Source organism: Hyperolius riggenbachi, chromosome 8 (genome assembly GCF_040937935.1).
Source record: "Hyperolius riggenbachi isolate aHypRig1 chromosome 8, aHypRig1.pri, whole genome shotgun sequence".
Lineage (NCBI taxonomy): Eukaryota > Metazoa > Chordata > Amphibia > Anura > Hyperoliidae > Hyperolius > Hyperolius riggenbachi.
Genome location: NC_090653.1, coordinates 217,158,582 through 217,185,682, shown reverse-complemented (window position 1 = coordinate 217,185,682; position 27,101 = coordinate 217,158,582). Strand labels below are relative to the sequence as shown.

The window sequence follows — 27,101 nt, the reverse complement described above, 5'->3', positions numbered from 1 at the left end:
TTTTAATGACTTTTCTAATAAAGAGCTACTAAATCACTGAAGGTGGTGCCTGCTTTGCTTGGATCTACTTACAGTTAGTAGAAATCTTACTTTACAGACAGGTTTTGGGCTAGTCCTTGTCTCCATAGGGGATTAACAGTATGGCCTTTATTTTTTATAAAGACACTCCTTGAAAAAGATTAATAAAAAGATGCCGGCCAGCCTGCCTGCTCACTTTTTGGGCAGTTGGACGGAGCATCTGCCATTCACTAAGTGCTTTTGAAAATAAAGAAAGCCACGTGAATCCCCATGAGGAGATAGGCTAGTCCAAAACCTGTCGGTTCTTTCAAATTTCTACTACTTGCTGTAAGTGACAGCAACATAGGAGAAAAGTAATATTTATGGCTCATTTTACTCTGGAAGAAATGTACTTCTTATCTGTGTATGTTTACATATATTTAAATGTTACTATTTTCGCGACAGTGGTCCTTTTAATAAGGCAAGCTTCTTTAGTGAATTAACACTTAAAATACAGATCCATGGGGTTGATTCACTAAACTGCACTGCTGCATCCGTGAGAGTTAAAAAACAACTTGGGAGCACTACGTGCTGTCGTGATGCGTAGCTTGTGTTCCTTAGTTACGTGCGTTGTTTATATAGTAACGCACGCCCCTTTAACTGCAGTGCACTGTGAAGTTTAGCGATACTTCACTAGCGTGGTCGCAACTACGGTAATGTAGTAGCGGCCACGCTAGTGAAGTGTCGCGATACTTCACAGTGCGTGGCAGTTAAGAGTGCGTGTAAACAGCTCCCGTAACTAAGGAACGCATGCTACACAGCATGACCGTGTGTAGTGTGTGTAGCATTCCCAAGCTGTTTTTTTAACTCGCACTGCTGCAGTTAGTGAATCAACCCCAGTGTGTGGCAGGGCTGTGGAGTCGGATTCGGAGTCGGGGCAATTTTGGGTGCCTGGAGTCAGAGTCGGGAAAAAATACTCCGACTCCTAATGAATTTAAACTGTAATTAAAATAGAAAATATGATAAAATGTTCTATTTCTCAGATAATAGTCATCATAAATAATTTACATATACAGTAATAGCTGTGCTTTGTTCACAAAAATGAAATAAACCAATCAAAATAAAGTCAGATATACACATCTGATTGTGACTGTATATATGATGTGTACACAGGAATCTCTTATATATACTAAATAGCATCTACAGTGGTGTGAAAAACTATTTGCCCCCTTCCTGATTTCTTATTGTTTTGCATGTTTGTCACACTTAAATGTTTCTGCTCATCAAAAACCGTTAACTATTAGTCAAGGATTACATAATTGAACACAAAATGCAGTTTTAAATGACGGTTTTTATTATTTTGTGAGGGAAAAAACTCCAAATCTACATGGCCCTGTGTGAAAAAGTGATTGCCCCCCTTGTTAAAAAATAACTTAACTGTGGTTTATCACACCTGAGTTCAATTTCTGTAGTCACCCCCAGGCCTGATTACTGCCACACCTGTTTCAATCAAGAAATCACTTAAATAGGAGCTATGTGACACAGAGAAGTAGACCAAAAGCACCTCAAAAGCTAGACATCATGCCAAGATCCAAAGAAATTCAGGAACAAATGAGAAAATAAAAGAAATTGAGATCTATCAGTCTGGTAACGGTTATAAAGCCATTTCTAAAGCTTTGGGACGCCAGCGAACCACAGTGAGAGCCATTATCCACAAATGGCAAAAACATGGAACAGTGATGAACCTTCCCAGGAGTGGCCGGCCGACCAAAATTACCCCAAGAGCGCAGAGAAAACTTATCCGAGAGGCCACAAAAGACCCCAGGACAACATCTAAAGAACTGCAGGCCTCACTTGCCTCAATTAAGGTCAGTGTTCACGACTCCACCATAATAAAGAGACTGAGCAAAAACAGCCTGCATGGCAGATATCCAAGGCACAAACCACTTTTAAGCAAAAAGAACATTAAGGCTCGTCTCAATTTTGCTAAAAAACATCTCAATGATTGCCAAGACTTTTGGGAAAATACCTTGTGGACCGACGAGACAAAAGTTGAACTTTTTGGAAGGTGCGTGTCCCGTTACATCTGGCGTAGAAGTAACACAGCATTTCAGCAAAAGAACATCATACCAACAGTAAAATATGGTGGTGGTAGTGTGGTGGTCTGGGGTTGTTTTGCTGCTTCAGGACCTGGAAGGCTTGCTGTGATAAATGGAACCATGAATTCTACTGTCTACCAAAAAATCCTGAAGGAGAATGTCCGGCCATCTGTTCGTCAACTCAAGCTGAAACAATCTTGGGTGCTGCAGCAGGACAATGACCCAAAACACACCAGCAAATCCACCTCTGAATGGCTGTAAAAACCAAAATGAAGACTTTGGAGTGGCCTAGTCAAAGTCCTGACCTGAATCCTATTGAGATGTTGTGGCATGACCTTAAAAAGGCGGCTCATGCTAGAAAACCCTCAAATAAAGCTGAATTACAACAATTCTGCATAGATGAGTGGGCCAAAATTCCTCCAGAGTGCTGTAAAAGACTCGTTACAAGTTATCGCAAATGCTTAAATTGCAGTTATTGCTGCTAAGGGTGGCCCAACCAGTTATTAGGTTCAGCGGGCAATTTCTTTTTCACACAGGGCCATGTAGGTTTTAAGTTTTTTTTCTAACTAAATAATAAAAACCATCATTTAAAACTGCATGTTGTGTTCAATTATGTTATTTTTGACTAATAGTTAACGGTTTTTGATGAGCAGAAACATTTAAGTGTGACAAACATGCAAAAGAATAAGAAATCAGGAAAGGAGGCAAATAGTTTTTCACACCACTGTATGCTGTAAGTATAAAGCCTGATGTGTAGCCGTGTCACTAATAGAGATGGTCAATGAGATGGAAATAATTCTGCACTAATGCTGATTTATGCAAATGTATGCACTCATGCTCATGAAATCAAATAATTTGATATGTTGTTAAAATTTGGTTTGGTGACTACAAATTAAATGGTACCTGAGAAGGATGAAAAGAAAATTTTTATACATACCTGGGGCATCTTCCAGCCCCCTTCAGGCTAATCAGTCCCTCACTGTCCACCTCCACCACCTGGATCTTCTGCTATGAGTCCCGGTAATTCAGCTAGTCAGCGCAGTCTGGCCGCATGCCGCTTCCACAGCCAGGAGCACTCTGCACCTGCGCAACAGTGCTGCGCAGGTGTAGTACGCTCCCGGCGGCGGAGTGTGTGCATGCGCACTACGCCAGACTGGCTCAAGTACTTGGACTCATAGCAGAAGATCCAGGTGGCGGAGGAGGACAGCGAGGGACTGATTAGCCTGAAGGGGGCTGGAGGAAGCCCCAGGTATGTATAAAACTTTAATTTCATCTGTCTCAGGTTTACTTTGTTACACAGTAGTACTATACTCTACATATGCTCTCCCCACAGAGCTTCAGGGAATCCACTGAGAATGTTGTGCACATTGAACACAGAGGTGTTGTCTATCACCCATAAACCTGGTTCAGATTGTGCACGAAGAAAGTGTAATTGAGGAAGAATAGCCTCATTCCCCTGCAAAGTACCTGCACATCACTCTTACATGTACCCACAGTTACATTGCCTATGGCCTGATAGATGTTCTTTGTTCCGGTCTGTACCTTTTATAAGTACTCTTACCAAGGGCTAGTTTTAGTCTATGACTAAAGGGAATAAATATGGCAGTCTATATCCTTCTCACTTCAGTTGTCGTTTAAAATTCCTAAGCGTTGGCAGTTGAGACGACTTTCATGTTACATACTTTCAATCAACAAGATTGTAATATGCAAATTAGAGGAGTCAGACTCGGTGGAATCCTAAACTGAGGAGTCGGAGTCGGTGTATTTTTGGACCGACTCCACAGCCCTGGTGTGTGGGGGTAACTTTTACTTGCCTTATTATTACCAGCAGGATCTTAGTGAATTATGGCACATTGTAACTTTTAAGCATTAACGTACCTCTGTGTTTTTTTTTTTACACTGAATATGCATTTTAATTAAACTTAGGATATAGCTGTAAATGAGCTGTTTATAGTTCTCCCCAGAACCAAATAGGTGGGCAACCCGCCTGGTTAAAGTAAACCACTTCCCAGCTCACAACACGCGCTGGGCTCTTTTCTTGCAAATGCAAGGCAGCACTTCCTGACTGACAATATGTGCCCAGCTGTCAGCACGCTCCAGGCTCTCCTGTTGCAAAGGCAAGCCATTGCTGTCCTGCATCTGCCCCAGATCTTGCGCTTCCCAGCAGGCTCGAACAGTAATTGGCTCGGCTCATGGTAAGAGGCGGGACCATCTGCAGAGAGTGCTCTTCCATTAACGAGTCGCATTGGAGAGGCTCAGCAAGTCTGTCTGCATAATTTTACTGCAGTAGAGCTATGTGTGCAGTACTGGACCTAGTGGAGTAAAAACAAGTATATTCTGGCATATAAGACTACTTTTTAGCCCTTGAAAATCTTCTGAAAAGTCAGGGCTCGTCTTATACGTCGGGGGTCATTGATGCCGGGTGATACGCCATATCCTGTTACCGACTCTCAGATCTCACTGCTGAGGACTGTAGTGAAGCGGCACATGCACACATGTGGGAGATCTGAGAGGCAGAGGAGGAGGCAAATAGGATACAAGGGCGGGCCAGAAAGGTGAAAGAGGCATGTTTTATGGGCACAGCGCGATCTATTTTTCCATACCGCTTAGGGACAGACCAATCCAACCAGTCAATCGCCTATATACTGTTATGTACTGGGTACCACATACAGTACAGCACCAGTATTTGTTCATACATAGCACCAGTATAGTATATTTTTCATTTTTATTTGGTGTGCGTTGGAAGAGGGGTAGTTTTATACGGCGATTGTATCCTAAACACTATATTTTAACTGGAAAAGTTGGGGGGTCGTCTTATACGCCCAGTCGTCTTATACTCCGGAAAATACGGTATGTGCAAATGGTTGGAAAGGGGATTGATTATTGCATTTCCCATATGCAGTTACTGTAAAATCAGATATACAGTTATATCTGGGAGAACCCAACATTTCCCCAAAATTGCTTCAACTCCTTGACTCCGACTCCACAGCCCTGCTTCTAGGAACATTCTTTATCCACTGGGGATAGTAACAACTACCTGCATGGAGGTATGAGTTACCTGCAGAAGGCTTAAAGTGAGTTTTAGAACCAATCTTTTGTTCCTCATTCTGAAATAAATCAGTCCAAAAAGACCAGACTTTTTTCACCTGCCACATGGGTGAACTTAAACCAAACATATTTTGTTTGCCGTATTCAACAAACTCCACAAACCTTTCTTTCGTGCTATTCCAGATTTAGAGCACTTTATTTTCGCACCTTGTATAGAGGGCAAGGTTTACTCTGAAAGGGATGGTTTGCCCATATGTAGCTGTTTTCCCAGTATGCCGCATAGATGTTGGTGAAACTTGGAGCAAACCCTGCCCCCATGGATGTGCCACATATCTGGAGGAAAAATTGGTCCATATAGTTGAAATACACTTAGGACCAAAAACTTAAAGAAACCCTCTAATAACAAGCAGATTAGTCTTTAACTCTGATCACAACCAATATTCTTCTTGGCATGGACTCAACAATATGTTAATACTGTTGCTGAGGAATGTTTGCTCATGTTGACATAATGTCAGCTCTAAGTTGGGTCAGATTGGTTGGTGGCATTTCCAAACTTTAAAGTGTTCTATCCCACAAATGCTCAATAGGATTGAAGTCGGAACCGAGCTGGCCATGGAAGCAGGTTAAACTCTTATTGATGTTCCTCAAACCAATTTGCCCACAACAGGCGTCTTTTCTTATTTTTCTGCGATACTGAAGACACTCATGATGGTCTCCTGCTGCTAAAGCCCATCCTTTGCAAAGTTCTTCTTGTTTTGTGTTGGAATTGTTGGAATATGCTTTGTGATGCACATCTCATTAAATTCAGCTGTAATGTATAGTATTGTTGCCTTCTGTTGCTGCGGATTATGCGTGCTACTCACCTTTAACCTCTCTCGTCCATCAGCCTTTTTTACCCAGAATAGTCCTTATCGCTTAATGTGTTTTTTTTTTTTTTTTTTGGGGGGGGGGGGGGGGTTTGTTTTCCCCTCAACTGCCACTCTCTAAGCTCCTGAGATACTGTTATCCTGTTAGATGAGAGAATCCTAAAAAGGTTGTTTCGGAGATGCTAGCACCAACTTTGAGTAAGTGTAGCTAATCCTTAGTATATTAAGACTGTGTTTGTTTAACAATTGGTTGTAGAAAATAATGTAATCTAACACTGGGGCAAGAAAAAGTGACGTAAGGAGGGGACACTTGTGGCATAGGCCCCGCCCCGTGCCTCTCTCCACACTGCTCTCTCAGGCTGAGGGCGCAGAGAGGACCCTACTGGTGGCCTTTAGACATGCACAAACCACTTCTAGTTATGCAAGTGCAATTTTGTGTTTTGATGAAATGTAATACTTATTTGGGTTGAAAAAAGACATGTCCGTCGACGTTACTGTGTGTACACGCAGTGACTGTAGTAGTGCAATTGCTAACTGACCTTTCGGGACTCCTAATTATGCTCTAACATGACTTATAGATTATCAAGGGAATCTAATATGCGTGCCACCCTGCTTACTGCCCCTTTCCCCAGCTTATGCACCCCCTGTTTGGGGAAGGGGGCGAGGTTGTCAGCATGAGACATGACGGGGAGGGCTCTAAGATGTGTTGGTTGGGGGAGTGGAAGAGGAGGGGGTCTTGGGACAGCACAAACCGAACTGACTCAAGTGTTTTCAACTGTTGTGGCTGTCTTGGCTGATTGTGGGGACCACTTTAGGTGAGTATAATGGGGAGGTGAGGGAACAGTTTTAGAATAGTTATAGTACATTATTCATAGAGCTTTATGCACGCCACTGTTATCCAGTACAGTAGAGAGTCTTAGTAAATGGACACCCACAGTGTTATAAGGATATATGGGGATAGATTAATTTAAATAGTAATTACTGTGTAATGGTAAGCCAAAATATGTTGTTGTTTTTTTTTTTGTGGCTTACACTAAACAGAAATCTGACAAAAGCGGCTAAGTGTATCTACATTTATGCATATACTGCAAGACTGGCTGAATCGGCCCAGGGGCTAAAAGCAACAAACCAACCAGAGGAGTACTGAATACAAACTTGTGTAGTAACTTATAACAACCAACCACCCTTTTATTGATCTGTCAACATTTTACTGTTGAATGTTTGGCTTTGATCTTTGTTTACTGCACAAAGCAGTGCTTTACATGGAGTCATTAAATAAGCCAGTGTGTGTTTGTGTCAGGAATTATTAATGTGCAACCTTGAATGACATCTCTGACTGCTTTAACACCATCTGCTCTAAACGGATGGCTCTGGAATTGCAGATTTTTTTTTCTGCTTTGTTTAGCAAACGTAACACATTTCTTTACATTTATTTTATAGAACAAGTGAATAAATGAGTGTAAAGTAACAAGTTCCTTCTTCAGAGATTTTTACTTTTGGAATTTGTTGCTGGACCAAATCGTCTAAGTTTCTATAAATGTGCTTTTATTTTTATTAATTTTATATTTTTTTTAAATGATCAAGCAAATACAGTTAACTTTCTGAACACATTGAGGCTAATTTGTAATACATTTAAAGGTTGCCTGTATTACAGGAGAATCCCTTTGTAGTAAACGCCAAGGGACCTGGCAAAGTGGTTTACTATAACAGAAATGGTCACACTCAAGCACATAAAGTATACTATAATACTGGATCTTAATTCAGTCAATATTTTGAGAGTCGTTCTTTCTTTGCAATGGTTCAGCAAGTAAGCACATACAGTAAATAAGCTAGATCAAAATGCACAGTGCTCAATATGCAGGGATTTGCATGCAATATTTACACAACAGCTTGCACAGGAAGCATAGGTATCACCAGCGAATGCAGGTGCGTTACTGATATTGTGCTCCTCTGTCCACATTTATCTGCAGCCAGGATGATACTGTAGTGTTGCAGCCATGCACAAGCAAGATGATGGGCAATTCCCTCAGTAATCAAGCAGCAGTTTGCACAGGAAGCGTAGGTCTCACCAGTTAAAGTGAATCTGAAGCCTAAATAAACAAAAAAACAGATACTTAAAGAGAGGAAACGCTTCTGGGTCCTATAGAGCCTTCCCTCTCCTCATCCTCTTGTTCCTCCATTCTAATCTCCCACCACAGAAGGCTTTGACAGTCTTCGGGAACCTGAGTGCTCCTGAAGACTGGTGGCTCCATACTGCTCACATGTGAGTGCGCAAGACTTGTGCAAGCGCAGTACAGAGTGGCCCGAGTGCTTCCGAAGCCCACTCACAGCGGAAGAGCGCAGTCTCTGACCGATCAGTTGGAGACTACTAATAGGGAGCTAACGCAGGTAGGGCTGGACGAGGAGAGGAACGGGAAGGTTTCTTAGGTGAGAATCTTTTTTAGGCTTCAGGTAGCATTGATAGTGTGCTCCTTTATTCACATGTCTTAGCAGCCTGCATGATACTGTAGCATTGCAGCCATGCACAGGCAATTCCCTCCAGGGGCGTAACTACAGCGGAGTAGCGACTGCAGGGATAAAGTAGTCCATACTTCAGATCTGTTGTTTTTGTGGCTATAGTTGTCATGGGTGTAATGATTATGATGTCCTTACTTGTCCACCGCTTATGGGTCTCTGACTGACATATGAATATGACGCATGCAACCGCCCACTTTTCACTTTAGCCAGATACAGAAACCGTCTGGGGACAAAAACAGGTTTACTATAGCAGAGGTTCCATTACATCCAGGTTTACTATATCAGGTGTTACTCCCATATATTTATAATGGGACTTGGCCAGGACTGACATTTAGTTTACTTTAGCCAAAGTTTTACTATATCAGAGAGTTTACTACAAGGAGATTATAATATATGTGCAAATACGGTACATAGAAATGATTCCTAACAGTACACTCAAATGTAGAAAGCAGATACTTGTTTTAATTGGCAGCAAGTGGCATGAACCAGGAAAATAAAGCCAAGAACCTGCGTGTGAGTAATGTAAAGGGCAGGGCAGTCAGTTGCACAAAATATAAACAACTTTGACACTATTATTACATATTTACACAGCGCCGACACGGTGTACACTAATCCAGCAGATACAACAGTACAAAACAACAAAATTGAGATGACACAGACACACACAGACACAGACACACACACAGACACACACACAGACACACACACAGACACACACACAGACACACACACAGACACACACACAGACACACACACAGACACACACACAGACACACACACAGACACAGACACACAGACACACACAGACACACACAGACACACACACACAGACACACACACACAGACACACACAGACACACACACACAGACACACACACACAGACACACACAGACACACACAGACACACACAGACACACACACACACACACACAGACACACACAGACACACACACACACACACAGACACACACACACACACACACAGACACACACAGACACACACACACAGACACACACAGACACACACAGACACACACAGACACACACAGACACACACAGACACACACAGACAGACACAGACACACACAGACAGACACAGACAGACACACACAGACACACACAGACACACACACAGACACACACACAGACACACACACAGACACACACACAGACACACACACAGACACACACACAGACACACACACAGACACACACACACAGACACACACACACAGACACACAGACACACACAGACACACACAGACACACACAGACACACACACAGACACACACAGACACACACACAGACACACACACAGACACACACACACACACACACAGACACACACACAGACACACACACAGACACACACACAGACACACACACAGACACACACACAGACACACACACACAGACACACACACACAGACACACAGACACACACAGACACACACAGACACACACACAGACACACACACAGACACACACAGACACACACAGACACACACAGACACACACAGACACACACAGACACACACAGACACACACAGACACACACAGACACACAGACACAGACACACACACACACACAGACACACACACACAGACACACACACACAGACACACACACACACACACAGACACAGACACACAGACACACACACACACACACACACACACACACACACACACACACACACACACACACACACACACACACACACACACACACACACACACACACACACACACACACACACACACACACACACACACACACACACACACACACACACACACACACACTCCCCACTCACTCCCCACTCCACTCCAAGAATGCATCTTGCACAAACAACTCGCACATCCACATTGGAACAGTGAGACTAAACCTACTGGAGGTTGTGGCTAGCAATCTTGTCTTGCAGCGCTACAATCCCACTTTAACCTCCATGGCAGTATGAATCCTTCCTTATTTTAGGGTCTAAAAGCGCTACAATTTTTTAATTAGTTTTTAGACTCTAAAAGCAAGAAAAAAAAATCATACCCCCAGAGTCTGCAGCAGCCCCAGCACTTACCTTCCTGGCCTCCAGCGCTGCAATTCTCCATCTGTCCTCCGGGTGGTGCTGTAATCCTATAGTGAGATCGCCAGCTGTCATCATTATGACCGACAGTCTTCTCACCAGAGGGATCCAGAGGCTCCGAGGACAGGAAGGAGAATGGCTGCCAACACCTGGATCCCGGGGGAGGTTGAAACACTCACTGCCCGCTATGCTCTGAATTAACCTCCCTGATTATTTCTGGATTTTAGGGTCTTTTCAGCAAGATTCAGACCATAAAATCAGGAAAAAATCATGCCGCCAGAATGCCTGCAGCAGCCCAGCGCACACTCACCTCCCTTTAGCTCCAGGACTGCAATTTTCCTCTGTCCTCTGGGTGGCGCTGTAACTCTGTAATGAGATCACTGATGGCGATCTCACCAGGGTGATTTAGAGCCTCGGAGGCTACTGACATCTGGATCCCCCGGGAGGTGTGTGATATTGCTCGCTGCGCTCTATACTCTGCATAGAGCTCCCGGCGGCTATCCTAAGCGTAGCTCAGGCTTACAGCCGGGAAGGTTAACCTCGCGGCGGCGACCACAAGTCAGGCTTAGGGTTACCGCTCTGAGCTGTGGATTTCGAGCCCCGAGCCTGACTCTGGGTTACTGCTAAGGAGGTTACATTTCTGACTTAAGCACCATCTACATGGAGTTTGTATGTTCTCCAGTGTTTGCGTGGGTTTACACTCAGCATTCTGATTTCCTCTGGCATCCTAATTGGTCCCCCAAACACAACACACTGTTAGATGACTGTCTCGTGGTTCTTTTGAGGGGCAATTAGTTGCATGTATTCGTCAGTGTATTCAGTAAAGCACTGTGGGAGATTGCAAGTTTGCTGCATGCAGTGAACAATGTAAGTCAGCCAGTGCATTGCTGCCACTTTGCTGATCCGCATGACTTTAGTGAATGATCTCACTGTTTCAAGTTCAGTGCACAGACATAGATTGGCTTGGTCACTGGATATTGAGCTGGATGTAGTGAAGTGAACCCGACGTGTGCCCCCCCTCCCCCCCCCCCCCCCCCCCTTACTTAGAGGGAAGCCTGTGGATAGCCCAGGGACTTCCCATGTCCTCTTTGACCCCGCCGTTGCCGAACATGGACCCTCTGAACATATCTGAGAAGAGTTTGTGTGATATGTTCTCGTGGCTGTGCTCCCCAACATGTATGAACATGGTCGTGCTTGTGCAGTAAACTGAAGCCACTTATCTACCAGTGACTCTGAGCTACTTCACAGGGGTGGCCATACTTGCGCAGGCACAGTACGGCCACGCTTGTGTACAAATAGAAGTGTGGCCACAAACTGTCAGAGGATACGGACAGTGGTGGTGATCTTGAGGAGGAAGTGGAAAGTCTTTGGGGCATCCCGAAGCTTTTCTTTTTTTCATAGACTGCCCCAGGTTTGCTTTAAGGAAGAAAAAAATCAACAATTGCAATACTCATGTTACCCATGTACCGCAGTCGCACTAATTGCGCAACAGGCAGCCAGCGTAAGTACCAATGAAATTGCTGGAAGCTGTCGGCACACAGCAATATTATCGACTTTAAGTGCATTATGCCCATGGTTTTTATTGTAATGCGGGAATACTGGGAAATGTAGTCTGTAATCTGTTATTTTTCTTACTATGCATGTCACGTAACATCTGACTGGTTCTGTACCTGTATTCAGGCAGGTCAGGAAGCTAGCTGTACTGTAGTAGGAAGCACATTTGTCTCTTGGAAAAGTAGTTTTACCTATCACTTTGCTTCTCTACACTGTTTATATTGCTTATCAACATGATTGTTATTGCTGGTTTCATCATGTGACTCAGTCACATGACAAGCACTGGGAGTAAAGATGATGTGATCACCAAGGAGAGGATCCAGACAGCACTCAGGCAGGTAAATATGTACTGGGAAGGGGGTAGCATTCATTGGGAGGGTGTACACTGCACAGTATGACTGGGGACTAGAAGAAAAATCAACTTGCCTATTTTGAAACCTAAAAATTAGATATACAAAGCAATCCTCTGGGTTATTTGCTAAACCCAGGTGAAGGTTGCTAACTTTTACCTCCCTTTTTTTTTTTTTTTGAAAAAACTAAAGAAAACTGCTGAGATTGCTGGATCTCCTGTGTTCTCTAGCCTTGGAGATCTTTACTTAGTAAAAACACTTGTTAGTCACTTGATTTAAAGAGACACTGAAGCGAAAAAAAATTATGACATTATGATGATTTGTATGTGTAGTACAGCTAAGAAATAAAGCATTAGGAGCAGAGACATGAGTCTAATATTGTTTCCAGTACAGGAAGAGTTAAGAAACTCCAGTTGTTATCTATGCAAAAGAGTCATTGAGCTCTGTCTTCTGAAGCTTGTTATCTCAACTGTCAGACACTGTATTTTATTTTTCTCTCTGACTGCTCTGTAAAAACATTTAGAATGCTGAGTAGTGTGTAAACTGCAAATATTAGAGAATGATGCAATGTTATAAAAAACACTAACTGAAAATAAAAATATGGGAGTATTTTCTTTGCTACTAATCTTCTAGTAATTATTTGTACTAAACAACCAATTCATTATATCATGAATAATTTTTTTGCTTCAGTGTCTCTTTAAGAATGAGGTTTTATGTGTTTTCAGGATGACATTAATGTGTATGCACTTTGGAGCAAATGCATGATATCAGCCACATTGCAGCAGACAAAACAGACTTGTTAGTAGTGAGAAATGAAGCACTAGAAGTCATGAGAAGAACAGAGGCAAACAGGATAGTGGCAGAGAGATTTATATGGTGTAATGGGTGCATTAGGTAAGTTTTATTACGCAATATTTACAAAATGTGGTTAAAAGTGAGGCAAGATAAGTCAGCTTTTGTAATACTCCAGAATAAAGACTGATGCTGTATTTGTAAGGCTAAGTTGCTTGTAATCAAAGCCCAGTTGTATTTGTTTTTTTTCAGCCATGTATAATGTGGAAAGCTGTTACAATGTCTTCTTATGTTAATCTCGAGATATTAATAGGGGTAAGCCCTAGGGTGGGGGTTAGTGTTAATTATTAGGCTTGCACAATAGGAGACATGGCAGCTCTTTCAAACAAAACTAATACCTGAATGATTTATCTGCATTGATGTGCAGAGCTCCAATAACTGGACTATATTACACAGCTAGGGGGGCTGTTAGCTTCAGTGATAATGTGTGCACAAACTATGACCTACTAAACTTCCCCACGGCGGTAACGTACCACCTCGTGCTGCTTATCAAATAAATGGTATACACATTTCTTAAAACAAACAGACAAAATTGCAATTCAGGTGCATCCTTGAGCGCTGTCACTTTTTTGTCTGTTTGTTTTAAGAAATGTGTATACCATTTATTTGATACGCAGCACGAGGATTATTATGTTTTTATCGTTCGATTAGTGTTAGGTCTTCCCCAAGGGGGTACGTCACCCCCGTGGGGAAGTCTATTAGGTCATAATTTGTGCACACATCATCACTGAAGCTAACACCCCACTTTGCCTGTAGTGAATGCTAGTTGTGTAATGTAGTCCAGTTATTGGAGCTCTGCACATCAATGCAGATAAATCATTCAGGTATAAGTTTTTTGTTTGAACGCGCTGCCATGTCTCCCACTGTGCAAATCGAATGTAAGTTTACTTCTGGCTAGCTGCATTCTCTGCTTCACATTTACTTTAAAAAAAAAATAATAAAAAATATAGATTAGAATTAGCACATAATTTGCATCTGTTTTGTATTCAAGGCATGTATTTAGTTCCAGCCTCTGTAAGCTTGCAATGCAGGTGCATCCTTGAGCGCTGTCACTTTTTTTGTCTGTTAGTCATTAGGTCTATTGTGTTAATATTTGTTTTGTGTTAACTTTTTCAAAATAAAGTTGTTGTTTTTTTTTTGTTTTGTTTCTAAATTATTTTTTACATAAAAAACAATGTCAGTTGCAGGTACACAGAGCATGCATGTCTGGGCCACAGGTGCACAGGCCATGCACCTGTGGCCCACACGTGTGGGTAGGTCACAGGTACACAGAGCATGCGTGTCTGGGCCGCAGGAGCACAGGCCATGCACCTGCAGCCCAGACACACGTGTGGGTAAGTCACAGGTACACAGAGCATGCGTTTCTGGGCCGCAGGAGCACGGGCCATGCACCTGCAGCCCAGACACACGTGTGGGTAAGTCACAGGTACACAGAGCATCAGTGTCTGGGCCGCAGGAGCACAGGCCATGCGCCTTTCAAAGTCGAGGATTTTGCTGCCCGGGAGGCAGAGCTTAGCGCTGTAGTTCTGCCTCTAATGAAGTCAATCGCTGTGTGGATCTCTGCCTCTCCCCGCCCCTCTCTGTGAAGCAAGAGTGAGAGGGGTGGGGAGAGGCGGCGATTGACTTCAGTAGAGGAAGAGTTACAGCGCCAAGCTCTGTCTCTTTCAGGAAGCGCTGCACGCATTTTCCCTCGGGGATTTGGGGGGTATAGCCCCCTCATTTTGCAGCTGGTATGCAGCGTCTCATGTTTCCTCATACTACTTATGGAAACTAGCAGGTAAAAATAGCAATTTTTTGTCGCTTCAGACTATTTCAGGCGGAGAAAGAAAAAAAGGAACACAGCATAGTTATTTGTGTGCTAGGGACTGTACATACCCATGTCTATCTCATCATGTCGCCTATCTCCTCCGGTATCCTTTAAAACTGAACTGTGACACTTGCTGGTTCTGGCTGTATGCAAGTAAATTTCAAATTTGAACCAGAATCAGAAACAGAAAGATTATAAATACAAATAAAAACACTTGTTCAAGTGTTTATTTTGCAAGATTTCAGCAGTCAGAAGTACAGCAAGCACATACCAACTGAAAGTCAGCCTAAGGAGACATGAGCTTGATATATTAAGTGATTTTGCATTTACAGTACTCTGTACCTGTAATCTGCTATAACTGCAGGTTAAACACTTAACATTTGGAAGGTTGTTTTTTTTGCAGCAAAAAGCCCCTCCATGTATTTGATAAAAAAACAGTTATGGTATGAGAATTCTTTTAGATGTTTGTACGGCACTGCATTCTATAATTCAAAGGTAAGCAGGGCTGTGGAGTTGGTACAAAAATCCACGGACTCTGACTCCTCAGTTTAGGATTTCACAGACCCCTCTAATTTGCATATTACAATCTTGTTGATTAAAAAGTATGTAACGTGAAATTCATCTCTTAACTGCCAACGCTTAGGAATTCTAAACGTCGACTGAAGTGGGAAGGATATGTAGACTGCCATATTTATTCCCTTTAGTCATAGACTAAAACTAGTCCTTGGTAAGAGTACTTATAAAAAGTACAGACCAAAGAACATCTATCAGGCCCTAGGCAATGTAACTGTGGGTACATGTAAGAGTGATGTGCAGGTACCAGAGGAATGCGGAGATTCTTCCTCTATTACACATTCCTCATGCACAATCTGAACATGGATCAGGCCCTAGGCAACGTGACTGTGGGTACATGTAAGAATGATGTGCAGGTACTCTGCAGGAGAATGAGGCAATTCTTCCTCTATTACACATTCTTCATGCACAATCTGAACCAGGTTTATGGGTGACATAATCTGTGTTCAATGTGCACAACATTCTCAATGGATTCACTGCAGCTCTGTGGGGAGTGCATATGTAGAGTATAGTACTACTGTGTAACAAAGTAAACCTGAGACAGATGAAATTAAAGTGTTATACATACCTGGGGCTTCCTCCAGCCCCCTTCAGGCTAATCAGTCCCTCGCTGTCCTCCTCCGCTACCTGGGTCTTCTGCTATGAGTCCAGGTACTTAAGCCAGTCTGGCGAAGTGCGCATGCACACACTCCACCGCCAGATTCACAGACAGGAAACTGCCAAGAGTACGTACTCAGAATTTCTTTGTGGGAGGGGTTTCACCACAATATCGGTCATACAGCGCCCCCTGATGGCCTGTAAAAAGGAATAGATTTCTCATGTAAAAGTGGGTATCTGCTACTGATTGGGATGGAGTTCAATTCTTGGTCAGAGTTTCTCTTTAAAGGAAACCAGAGACAGGAACAGGAACAGACTCTTTAAAGGAAACCAGAGAGAAAAGTTTTATAAATACCTGGGTCTTCCTCCAGCCCCATGCCCACAGATTACTCCTAAGTCGCCGTCCTCGCTCTTCTCCAGCTCCGGTACCGAGTCCAGTAAGTTCTGTCAGTCGGGGCCAGTCTGCACAAGAGAAGTGCGCCCTCTACGTATCTCTGTGGCAGCCATTCCACAGTATGATGTCAGGACCACTGTACGTGTGCAAGGAGACACGAGCTAGTAGAGTAGTGCTGTTAAAGGTGGCAAATGAAATGCTAATAATTTTGAGTTGATGCAAATTCATGTAGCTTTGAAAAAGTAGATCAAAAGCAGTAAATGTGCATCAACTAAACATTATTAAAACTGATATCCAGCCTGAAAATGCCAGGGTCCTCCTGTAAGTGGAATTATAATTGCCTGTGCTTTCTTGTCCCCTGAAGATCCCGAATCAGCCGCCCCTTGAGAAACGCCATTCTGTCTTCTCTATGGAGATAGAGAAGTCAGAAAGGTGGGGTTTTTTTCAGGGGGCTGGGCCACATGTCGGCAGATGGCTTATTCGAGGACTTCTGGGACGGCTTTCATGTAGAAGACAGTGCAGAACCATATCTATACTGAGTGGCTGCCAGAGTTCCTTTAGTCCTCTGTAGCATGGGAGGCTAAAGCTAGTGAATTGGCTACTTGTCAGTTGTTGCGATGCATTGGCCAGGCACTTGCGCTCAGCACAGGCAGTTGAGAGGCTGCTTACAACAGCTCCAAAGCTCCCTCTGTGCCTCGCCAGGGATCAGCCTGGCAGATCGTCTTGGCTCGGTGCTGATGGGGGGGAATTGTTCTATCTCCTCACCCCCCTCACCCGAAACCTCCCCCAGCCACTCTGCGTTACTCCAACAGACTTCCTCCACCCTGTATAGCAACAGAACTTGTTGCTAGCCTTGAGGCTAGCAATGGGTTCATACAACTTCTGCCCTGCACTGTCGCCCCGAAGGACCAAGTCCCAATCCCTCTTAAGGTACAGTTCTCATACATGTATACAAGGCTTAAAGTATACCTGTGGAGCAAAAAATCCCCAAATGGGTACTTACCTAGAAAGAGGGAAACCTTTGGATAATCTAGAGTCTTTCCCTGTCCCAATCCTTCTCACCGTTCCAACACTGGAAACCCCCGAAGCCCGTTGACAAATAGGCTAAAAAATATTTTAGCCTATTACATTGTTAGTGGATGTGGTTATCGATAATGGCAGTTGGTGGTGTGTGTGTGTGTGTGTGTGTGTGTGTGTGTGTGTGTGTGTGTGTGTGTGTGTGTGTGTGTGTGTGTGTGTGTGTGTGTGTGTGTGTGTGTGTGTGTGTGTGTGTGTGTGTGTGTGTGTGTGTGTGTGTGCGTGCGCGATTTGCCTGACAATAGTAAAGATGATGCCGTGTGGATCAAACAACATGAACAAATTACATGGAGAGCACTAATCATTTCTTTATTTTTGGCTGAATGGTGTACTGGTTAACACCACCTATTCAGTAAGGGCCTGTTTCCACTACACGCAGATTGGCCTTGATTCACAAAGCTGTGATAGCTTGGCTCGCGTACAGGTTTGCGCGCGTAATAGTAAAGGTTTGCACGCATTAACTTTCCCCGTTCCCACACTAACCCATATGTTTGGGAATTGAGGCCATTGGATGCAGAAAAACTGACTCCAATGAATGCCTATGGGCCTGTTTCCACTAAACGCGATTTTTCTGATGCAGATTTTCCCATAGGCATTCATTGTATTAAGTGTTTCTGCATCCAATCTGCATGTAGTGGAAACAGGCCCTAAGCCAGTTTCTATTCAGTAAAGAGCAGTGTGGGATAGGGATGATTCCCAAGGTGCGATCAGGCAATCCAGCGTAGGCAGCTCTATTAGATCCACTAAAATGAGATTAAAAACAAGAGAGCGCTCTGAGATAGAGGAAACAATATGTGCACTGTCCTACCCAGGACAGGTCTCACCTGAAGGCTCTGCGGCTGTCAGTAGTGCCCATCTGATTCCAGCATGTGTCCCCTGTGACAGCCAGGGACCAGGCTCTCCAGGTGGCGATGATGCACTCTAGTTGGTAAAGCTGATATCCATAGGTCTGCTGCAGAGCGATGAAGAGACAGCGGCGTAAGCTACACAGCGAGACTTCCCGCTCTACCCTGGAGTTGGTTGGGAGGGGGAGCGGGGTCCGCGTCTCACACATCGTGCGGTAGCTCTGTGGAGAGATGCAAGCTGCCGCTGTGTATGCACAGGGAAATGACGCTGCGTGACTTGGCGGCAGGGTAATAAGGAAAGTGGGGGCTGAAGGGAAGTAAAGGGAGGTTTATTAAAAGGGACAGATAACAGTACCTGATCAGTAAGCCAGTTCCTATTTAGTAAGTAAGCATTATTACCTATTAGCTTACCTATTTAGTAAGCATTATTATTTAGTTAGCATTATTATTATCTTTATTTAACATAAAATATTTATTGAGAAAAGATAACCTCTCAATTGATACAGTATTGGTGTCTTTTATACCCAATACACTTGAAGCAGTGATGGTCAGTGAGATGCTGATTTAATACTTTGTATCTTAAAAAACTGACTGATCAGTTGCTTCAGATACTGCATATGATGGGTCCATTTCAAGGTGCAGACATTTCCAAACTATTAAAATTTGCATTAATTTTTTTATTTATTAGCATCTCCTTGACCATCACTATTTTACAGACCTAGTCAGGACTGAGTCAGCCACTTACATACCTGTTATTTAACTCTTTCAGACAGAGAAAGAATAAAAGGAACACATAGTTAGCATAGTTATTTGTGTGCTTGGCTCTGTACATACACATTTCTATCTCATCATGTCACATGTCACTTCAGGTATCCTACCCAATTACAATAATTTCAGCTACCGGTATATATATTTTTTTTTTGCCACTATGTTAAAGAGTACCCGAACTAAAGCTTGGGTACAAAATGTAATACTTACCTTAGGATCCTATTGAGGCTTCTCTCTCTTTTCTAATGTCCTCCTTCGCTAAGTGTGACCCCCAGAAGATTACTACAAGGCTTTGTCGCTAATCATTTCGGGGCCGTGCAGCTCTTTTTTCCTCCCAACGTGGCCACACAATAGCTGACCCAGCCTGCATGCGCAGTAAGCCAGAGCAGTGGCCTCCGTGCTGCTGCGCATGTGCGGGCTGCTCCCGCTGCTAATGTGTGGCCATGCTTTAGAAGGAAGTGTTGCGTGGCTCTGAAGTGGAGGGGGCCCGCGCTCAACAACTGGGGGCTTCAAATCAGCGAGGGAAGCCTTAATGGGATCCTGAGGCTTCCCCCTTTTAAGGTATGGCTCTGATTTTGATCCCAAGCTTTGGCTTGGGACCACTTTAAACTTTTCAGACAGTATAGGTAACTTTCTGGTGCTTTGCCTTATTAGAAGTATTCTGGGACAGCACATGTTTGACAAAAGATATTTATTTCCCCAGAGAGTCCTTCATGACTGGATCTTCCTTCATGAAACATGGATGACAAGGCTTCTGTGGGCAAGATCAGTGTGTCCTCTGATTCAGTGTCCACCTTGAACAGCGAGGACTTTGTGCTGGTTTACAAACAAGGGGATGATATGCATTCCGCAAATAATGGCAGCGATGATGAGAAGACAGGGCTCAAGGTAAGATCTTTGTATAAACCTTGTGATGTTCTTTCTCGTGTGTTGTGAGCAGTAGTATTTGCAGCCTGTTGTGCAATGATTTAACCTCTTGTTGCTTTCTCTTGGGAAATCTGGAAATTCCTCTTTTCAGAAAAATTTAAGTGTTCTCTGTACAGGAACAAAGCCAGCTGTTGCTGATAGGCGCACTGCACTTGTATTGTTTGTATGTTGCCAAGCCTGTTCTTGGATGTTCTGCTGCATGTCTGCACTTGACTTGTGGTTGTACCTTATCTGCCGGTGTAACTTGTAGAAGAGAAATGTAATAGATGGATGAACACAAGGAGGCTGGATTCACAGTAGTGCGTTGCCTAACAAGCGTTAGTTATTCTGAAAAAAACGTATGATATAATGAATTGTATGTGTAGTATGGATAATTAACAGAACATAAGTAGCAAAGAAAAGTGTCATATTTTTATTTTCCGTTACATAGCTTCTTTTTTTTACATTGCATAATTTTCTAATATTTGCAGTTTACAAACTGCACTCTATATTTTAAACCAAGAACCTTCCTGCAGTGAAATCTTATCTGATGCTTTCTCACTGTTTCTTTAAAGGATACCCGAACTGACATGTGACATGATGAGATAGACATGGGTATGTAAAATGCCAAGCACACAAATAACTATGCTGTGTTCCTTTTTTTAATTTATCTGCCTGAAAGGGTTAAATATCAGGTATGTAAGTGGCTGACTCAGTCCTGACTCAGACAGGAAGTGACTACAGTTTGACCCTCACTGATAAGAAATTCCAACTATAAAACACTTTCCTAGCAGAAAATGGCTTCTGAGAGCAAGAAAGAGGTAAAAAGGGGAATTTCTTATCAGTGAGGGTCACACTGTAGTCACTTTCTGTCTGAGTCAGGACTGAGTCAGCCACTTACATACCTGATATTTAACTCTTTCAGACAGAGAAACAAAAAAATGAACACAGCATAGTTATTTGTGTGGTAGGCACTGTACAAACACATGTCAATCTCATCATGTCACATGTCACTTCGGGTATCCTTTAATGTATAAAGGGGCCCATACACTGGTCGATTTCAGCCTTTGATCGATTCAACCGAAGCCATTGATCGAAAATCAATCGATTTGTACCCGATTTTGATCGATTTCAATCAATTTGAACTATCTGACAGGCTGGAAAATCAAGGTCGATCTGCTGCTGGCAGCAGATCGATGGCTCATAGAGTTGCATTGGATCTAATGGTCCAATAATGCATTTAGATCGATTTTCAATAGATTTCCAATAGATTTAATTTTGAACTATATTGGAAATCTGTTCCTAGTATGTGGCACAAATCGGATAGATTCCTGTCAGATTCGACTTGACAGGCATCTGACAGAAATCGGTTTTCTCCCCGGGCACTTTTAGCCGGGTGCTCCACCCAGCTAATTTTGGTTAGCAACCGGCTGTCATCGCTTCACCTTCTCATCTTCCTCCTATGCTGCAAGCAGAGAGTGCCGGCCCTGTATTCCTCCGCTGCACCCCACTTGCCTGCATTTTTGCATACAGAACAATGTATCTGATGGTCAAATCTGCTGTAAATCTATATGGCCACCTTAAAGGGAACCTAAACTGAAAGGGATATGGATGTTTCCTTTTAAAAAATACCAGTTGTCTTGCAGTCCTGGTGAACTCCTGCTGCAGCAGTGGCTGAATCACACACCTGAAACAAGCATGCAGCTAATCCAGTCTGACTTCAGTCAGAGCACCTGATCTGCATGCTTGTTCAGGGGCTGTGGCTAAAAGTATTAGAGACACAGGATCAGCAAAAGAGTCAGGCAACTGGTATTATTTTAAAAGGAAATATCCATATCCTTCTCAGTTTAGCTTCCCTTTTAGTGCTTCAGAAAATAGGGCTGTCTCTGACCCAAGTGTGATCGGAGAGCTCAGAGATGGTCTTTTGCATAGATAACTGAAGTTGAACTCTTCCTGTACAAGAAAAAATATGAGACTCCTATCTTTGCCACTAATTTTCTATTTCTTAGCAGTACTACATATACAATTCATTATATCATCTATTTACTGCTGACTTTTATTTCCATCCCATGTAAATTAGCCCCACTGCAAACATCGATTTTGCTAGTTTATCAGAGCAGGGCAGCTTTAGTGTTTATTTTGCTTTCCCGGAGCACCTGATGAGAGGAGAGCAGGATATTACTTTAAAGCCAGGATCTGTAGTATTATTTTTCCGCTAGTATAACCATAAGCTCTTACAGGGAAGTGTTCAGAATTAGTAAACTGTGTCTGCTTGATAAGTTTGTTATATTTACAGAAATATAGGATCGTAAGGACTGGTCTGCTGTAGGTCTTCATATTTGGGGTCTGTAGATTGTGAATTCATGCCTTCAGTCTCATATGGGGGAACATGAACACAGGAAGTCTGCGTCTTCCATTACCTGTCTGCTCTGTATGTGAGCATGACTATTGGTTCCCCTAACATGTTAGTACTGCTTCCAGATGTCATTTTGCAGTGCAGGTTTGTAGATGAAACTTGAACTAGTTTCTCTGGACAACAAGCTGAAATGCTCCCTACATTCACTGTATGCAATGGGGATCACTGAATAATACACGTAACAAATAAGACTATTGCAGAGCTAAGAAAAATTAGATTGAAGCTAGACATGGAGCGGTTATGAGATTTGCTTCACTTTACAGGATTTAGGCACAGGTCACTGTAAGCTGCGAAGTACCATCTGGAATTCCTTTAATAAATGACATACCGTACTCAACTATCTACCCCCCTTCCTCCAAAACACACATTCACAATTGTGCTATATTAGTGTGTTTTCTCATTCACTTCCCATCCAGATGTTGCACTGTCACCTGTCTTTTACATGCATGCCCTATCTGCTGCTTTCCAGCCTGTTAATGGACTGCATATACTATACACACAATTAGAGTCTTTATTCCAGCTTGGTTGTCATTCTGTAGAGACCTGTGCTGTCTTGCACTCTCATCTACTGTGGGTCTTTCTCTGCATTGCAGAAGACCTAGCATTGTCTTCTCTGCTTCCATTTTCCATTCTTTATTTTAGTGTCCTTACTTAAAGGAATACTATCAATACCCAAGTGTTCTAAAATGACAATGTACAAATAATGTCTAAGTAGCTGTGTAAACCTTTCCCTACTTTTCATGTTAAATATCAGAGGCATAAGCTTAATTTATTTAGTGTAGGATTTAGCTATATTGGGACAAATCAATTGCAGAAGGGGTGTCTGCTTCAATGCACAGCCAGTGTTGCATATCAGACTACAGAGTATTTTTCTCTGAAAGCAAAAACAGTATGAAAAGCTGAATATTACAAATGTTCATAACAAGTTTCCTCTGCTCACTTCAGACACTTCAGTCAGAAACACAGGACACAGAAGCTGCAGCTGTTGGGAGCTTACTCTTCTCACACACAGAGTTACACACAGGGTTAACTGACCAAGTGTGAGGGGAATTTCCCCTCTCCTCATGGCTCATTTTGCCATCAGTTTTGGCGTCAGTAAAGTTTGAAAGTATTTTGATAACAGTAAACAAAGAGGTTGCTAGTAAAATGTAAACAGCAGTACTTAGCAGCACTTCCCAAACGATTCCTATCTCAGTTGAAAAAATATGTAAATTGATAGTGTTCCTTTAAAGAGGACCCAAGGTGGCTTCCTAAGAATGAAATCCGCACACAGAGGCTGGGTCTGCCTATACTGCCCAGCCTCTGTTGCTATCTCAATCCCCCCTAAGTTCCCCCTGCGCCCTGCTATGCCCCATAAATCACAGCCGTGCTGTCGACACGCAGCGGGCTGTGTTTACCTCTGTAGTGTCACTCTCGCCGCTCCCGCCGCCTCCTGCATAGCTCCGGTCCCCGCCCACGTCCCTTCCCTCCAATCAGCGGGGAGGGAAGGGACGCGGGCGGGGACCGGAGCTATGCAGGAGGCGGGGGAGCACACAGAGTGACACTACAGAGGTAAACACAGCTCACTGCGACACGCTGCGTGTTGACAGCGTGGCTGTGATTTATTGGGGATAGCAGAGCGCAGGGGGAACTTAGGGAGGATTGAGATAGCATCAGAGGCTGGGCAGTACTGGCAGACCCAGCCTCTGTGTGTGGATTTCATTCTTAGGAAGCCACTTCGGGTTCTCTTTAAAGAGATCCAGAGCCAAAAAGAACATAAGGTTTTATACTTACCTGAGGCTTCCTCCGGCATTTACAATGTAATACTCTGGCGTTTCCTGATGTCACGCCCTGTTGCCATGGAGACACGACACAGCACTTCCGTGAGCAAGGTGAGTTTCAGTTTCCCTGCTGCCTACTCACAATTTTACAGCAAGGGAGGGGGGAAGGAGGGGAATCCGGCTGCCTGTCAGCGGGCCGGTGTAACAGCGCAGACTGGTTGTAGTTTGCCCAGTGCTGGGTTAGGTCATAGAAAATATCGGTAAATATTACCAATATTTTACTAAATGAATTTAGTAAAATATCGGTAAGACTACTGATATTGTACTACAGTTATCCTGCGCCCTTTTAAACATGCGGCTTTTTCAAGCATGTATGCTGTTTAGTTGAAGGTCAGCAATATCTGCTTCCATATTTTTATCAGGACAGGCACATTATCTTGCCTGCTGCTGTCATTGTACAGTGAACACTGTCCTGCATAAGTGCTTAAAACCCTACTTCCTCTTTTATTTGTGAATTGGCTTCTACCTTTATCTTGACTGTGGTTTAAATGTTGCACACAGCTACTTGTCATCCTTTGTTTCCTACTGCTGTGTAATAATGACTGATGGTTTCCTTTTTAAACCTAGCAGATTATATCACTATTTTCTGGTAAATATTGTATTGCTTTGGAGAAGTGATTTTATCAGCTTTTAAAGCTGTTAGCTATTTATATCCTGTCCATTATGCTTATGAAGACTTACTCACGCGGTGCACGCTGTCATATATAATGTCCACCACAGCATAGTTGTCTCTGGTTGCCTATGAAGTGATCACATACTTACAGCTTTACATGCATCTATAATCCGTGCATGTGTTCAGGCATGTAGAAAATAATTTTGCCAAAACAGTGCAGGGAAATTTGGGCACATCATGCGCCGCCGTAGACTGTAATGTGAATTATGGCTATAGTGATGCTCAAACAGTTATATGGCCGCCGTCGAAAGATGCTGCCCAAATTACTTAAAAGACAGCGCAATTTGACCGCCTGCAATAGTAATAAACACTGCTGGTACTTTTGCAGGAGCAGGGTGAGAGATTTTTCGGCCTTTAATCCGTGCCCAAATTTCCCAGCGCCGTATCTGCGTGTAGCCATTTTTCTTTGTGATAAAAATGCCAATCTTATTGATAGTAGTTCCCATCAGTCCAAGTGCACTGAGTAAAGTGAACCTATACTGAGCTCTGTACTCCGACTACAGTCAGGAGCCAATTTCATTGGCTCCTGACCTCGTGCTTACTGTGAGCCAATCCTAGAATCCTAGTGAAAACAGATGAAAAAAATGAAAAAAAAAACAAAAAAACAAAAACTCTTGTCCTTTTAAGGGATCAGAACCATGCAACCTCCAATAAGTTAAAGTGGCTTTGAACCCACATTTATTATTAATTGGAAAACATTTATTATTGCAATAAAATCTTTCTTCATTCACAACTTATGTTATTTTTTCCAGCTTATCATAAGGTGGCAGTGGTTGCTCTCAAGTTGTGCTTTTCTTTTTTTCCTCAGCCACTGAGAAATAAAGGGGGTGGGGCCAAAGCTGTGAATTTGATTTCTTAGAGAGAACCTGAGATGGGACTCCAGGCTATAGTTGTGCTTATGTGGCGCTTCCTTCAGCCCAATGAGGCTCATTGGCTCCCTTGCCATCCTCCCGGACGGCTCCGTTCTCTTCTAGTTCTCTCCTTTTGTGGGGAGGGGTTGGTATTATAGTTATATAAATAAGATCCAGCATTTCAAGTAGTTACACAGCTTTCAATATAAAAGACATAACCCACCAACCAGTGTAAACAGAGGTCTCTGGCATTTGAATGGGGCGGGGAGATGAGTGCTGGGATGTCTATCAAACTTAAAGTTCAGGGGAAAAAGTGTGTGTGTGTGTGTGTGTGTGTGTGTGTGTGTGTGTGTGTGTGTGTGTGTGTGTGTGTGTGTGTGTGTGTGTGCGTGCGTGCGTGCGTGCGTGCGTGCGTGCGTGCGTGCGTGCGTGCGTACGTGTGTGTGTGTGTCCAGTATCTATTTCTAACAATTGTCAGTTATTTTTACAAAATTGATAAGATACATCAGGCACAATATAAGGAAACCAAAGTAATTAAAAATAAATAAATAAAAAGAGCCAGTTTGACTTACCTGGGGCTTCTACTGGCCCCATCAGCTGCCCTGTGCCCATGCCGTGACAAACCGATCCTCTGGTCCCCCGCAGTGACCCACTTTCGTTTTTGTGGACTCAGCCAGTCGATGGCCACTGCGCGTCCCTGGTCGTGCGCAGCCAGGGTCCTGCAGGCGCAGTGGCCATCGACTGGCTGAGTCGTCAGAAATTAAAGTGTGTCGCTGCGGGGGAGCAGAGGATCGGTACGGCACGGGCATAGGGAGCCAGTAGAAGCCCCAGGTAAGTTGATCTGGCTTTTTTTTTTATTACTTTGCATTTCCTTTAGAGAGGGTACGGTCCACCCAATCACATTAGCAGAATTTCCCTATGAGGTTTTCTGCTTGGTCCCCTAAACAAGACTAGCACCTAAAGTTTAGTCTCCTAATCAAACTAATGGTGTTACTCTTGATAAAAATG

General features: G+C 43.2%; 1 protein-coding gene across 4 annotated transcripts in view; it reads left to right on the top strand.

Annotated features, from left to right (window-relative positions):
- The window catches only part of RABGAP1 (RAB GTPase activating protein 1), a 281,195-nt gene that overhangs the window by 15,612 nt on the left and 238,482 nt on the right, over positions 1–27,101 (top strand). For 2 of the 4 annotated variants that reach the window (XM_068248159.1, XM_068248157.1), the window contains exon 2: positions 20,131–20,315. The exons of 1 other annotated variant lie outside the window; for it this stretch is intronic. In XM_068248159.1, the coding sequence (XP_068104260.1) occupies positions 20,166–20,315 (150 nt within the window). In that variant the 5' untranslated portion in view covers positions 20,131–20,165. Of the gene's footprint in view, positions 1–13,239; positions 13,409–20,130; positions 20,316–27,101 lie in introns of all 4 variants that reach the window. One more of the 4 variants, XM_068248158.1, reaches the window with a different exon arrangement.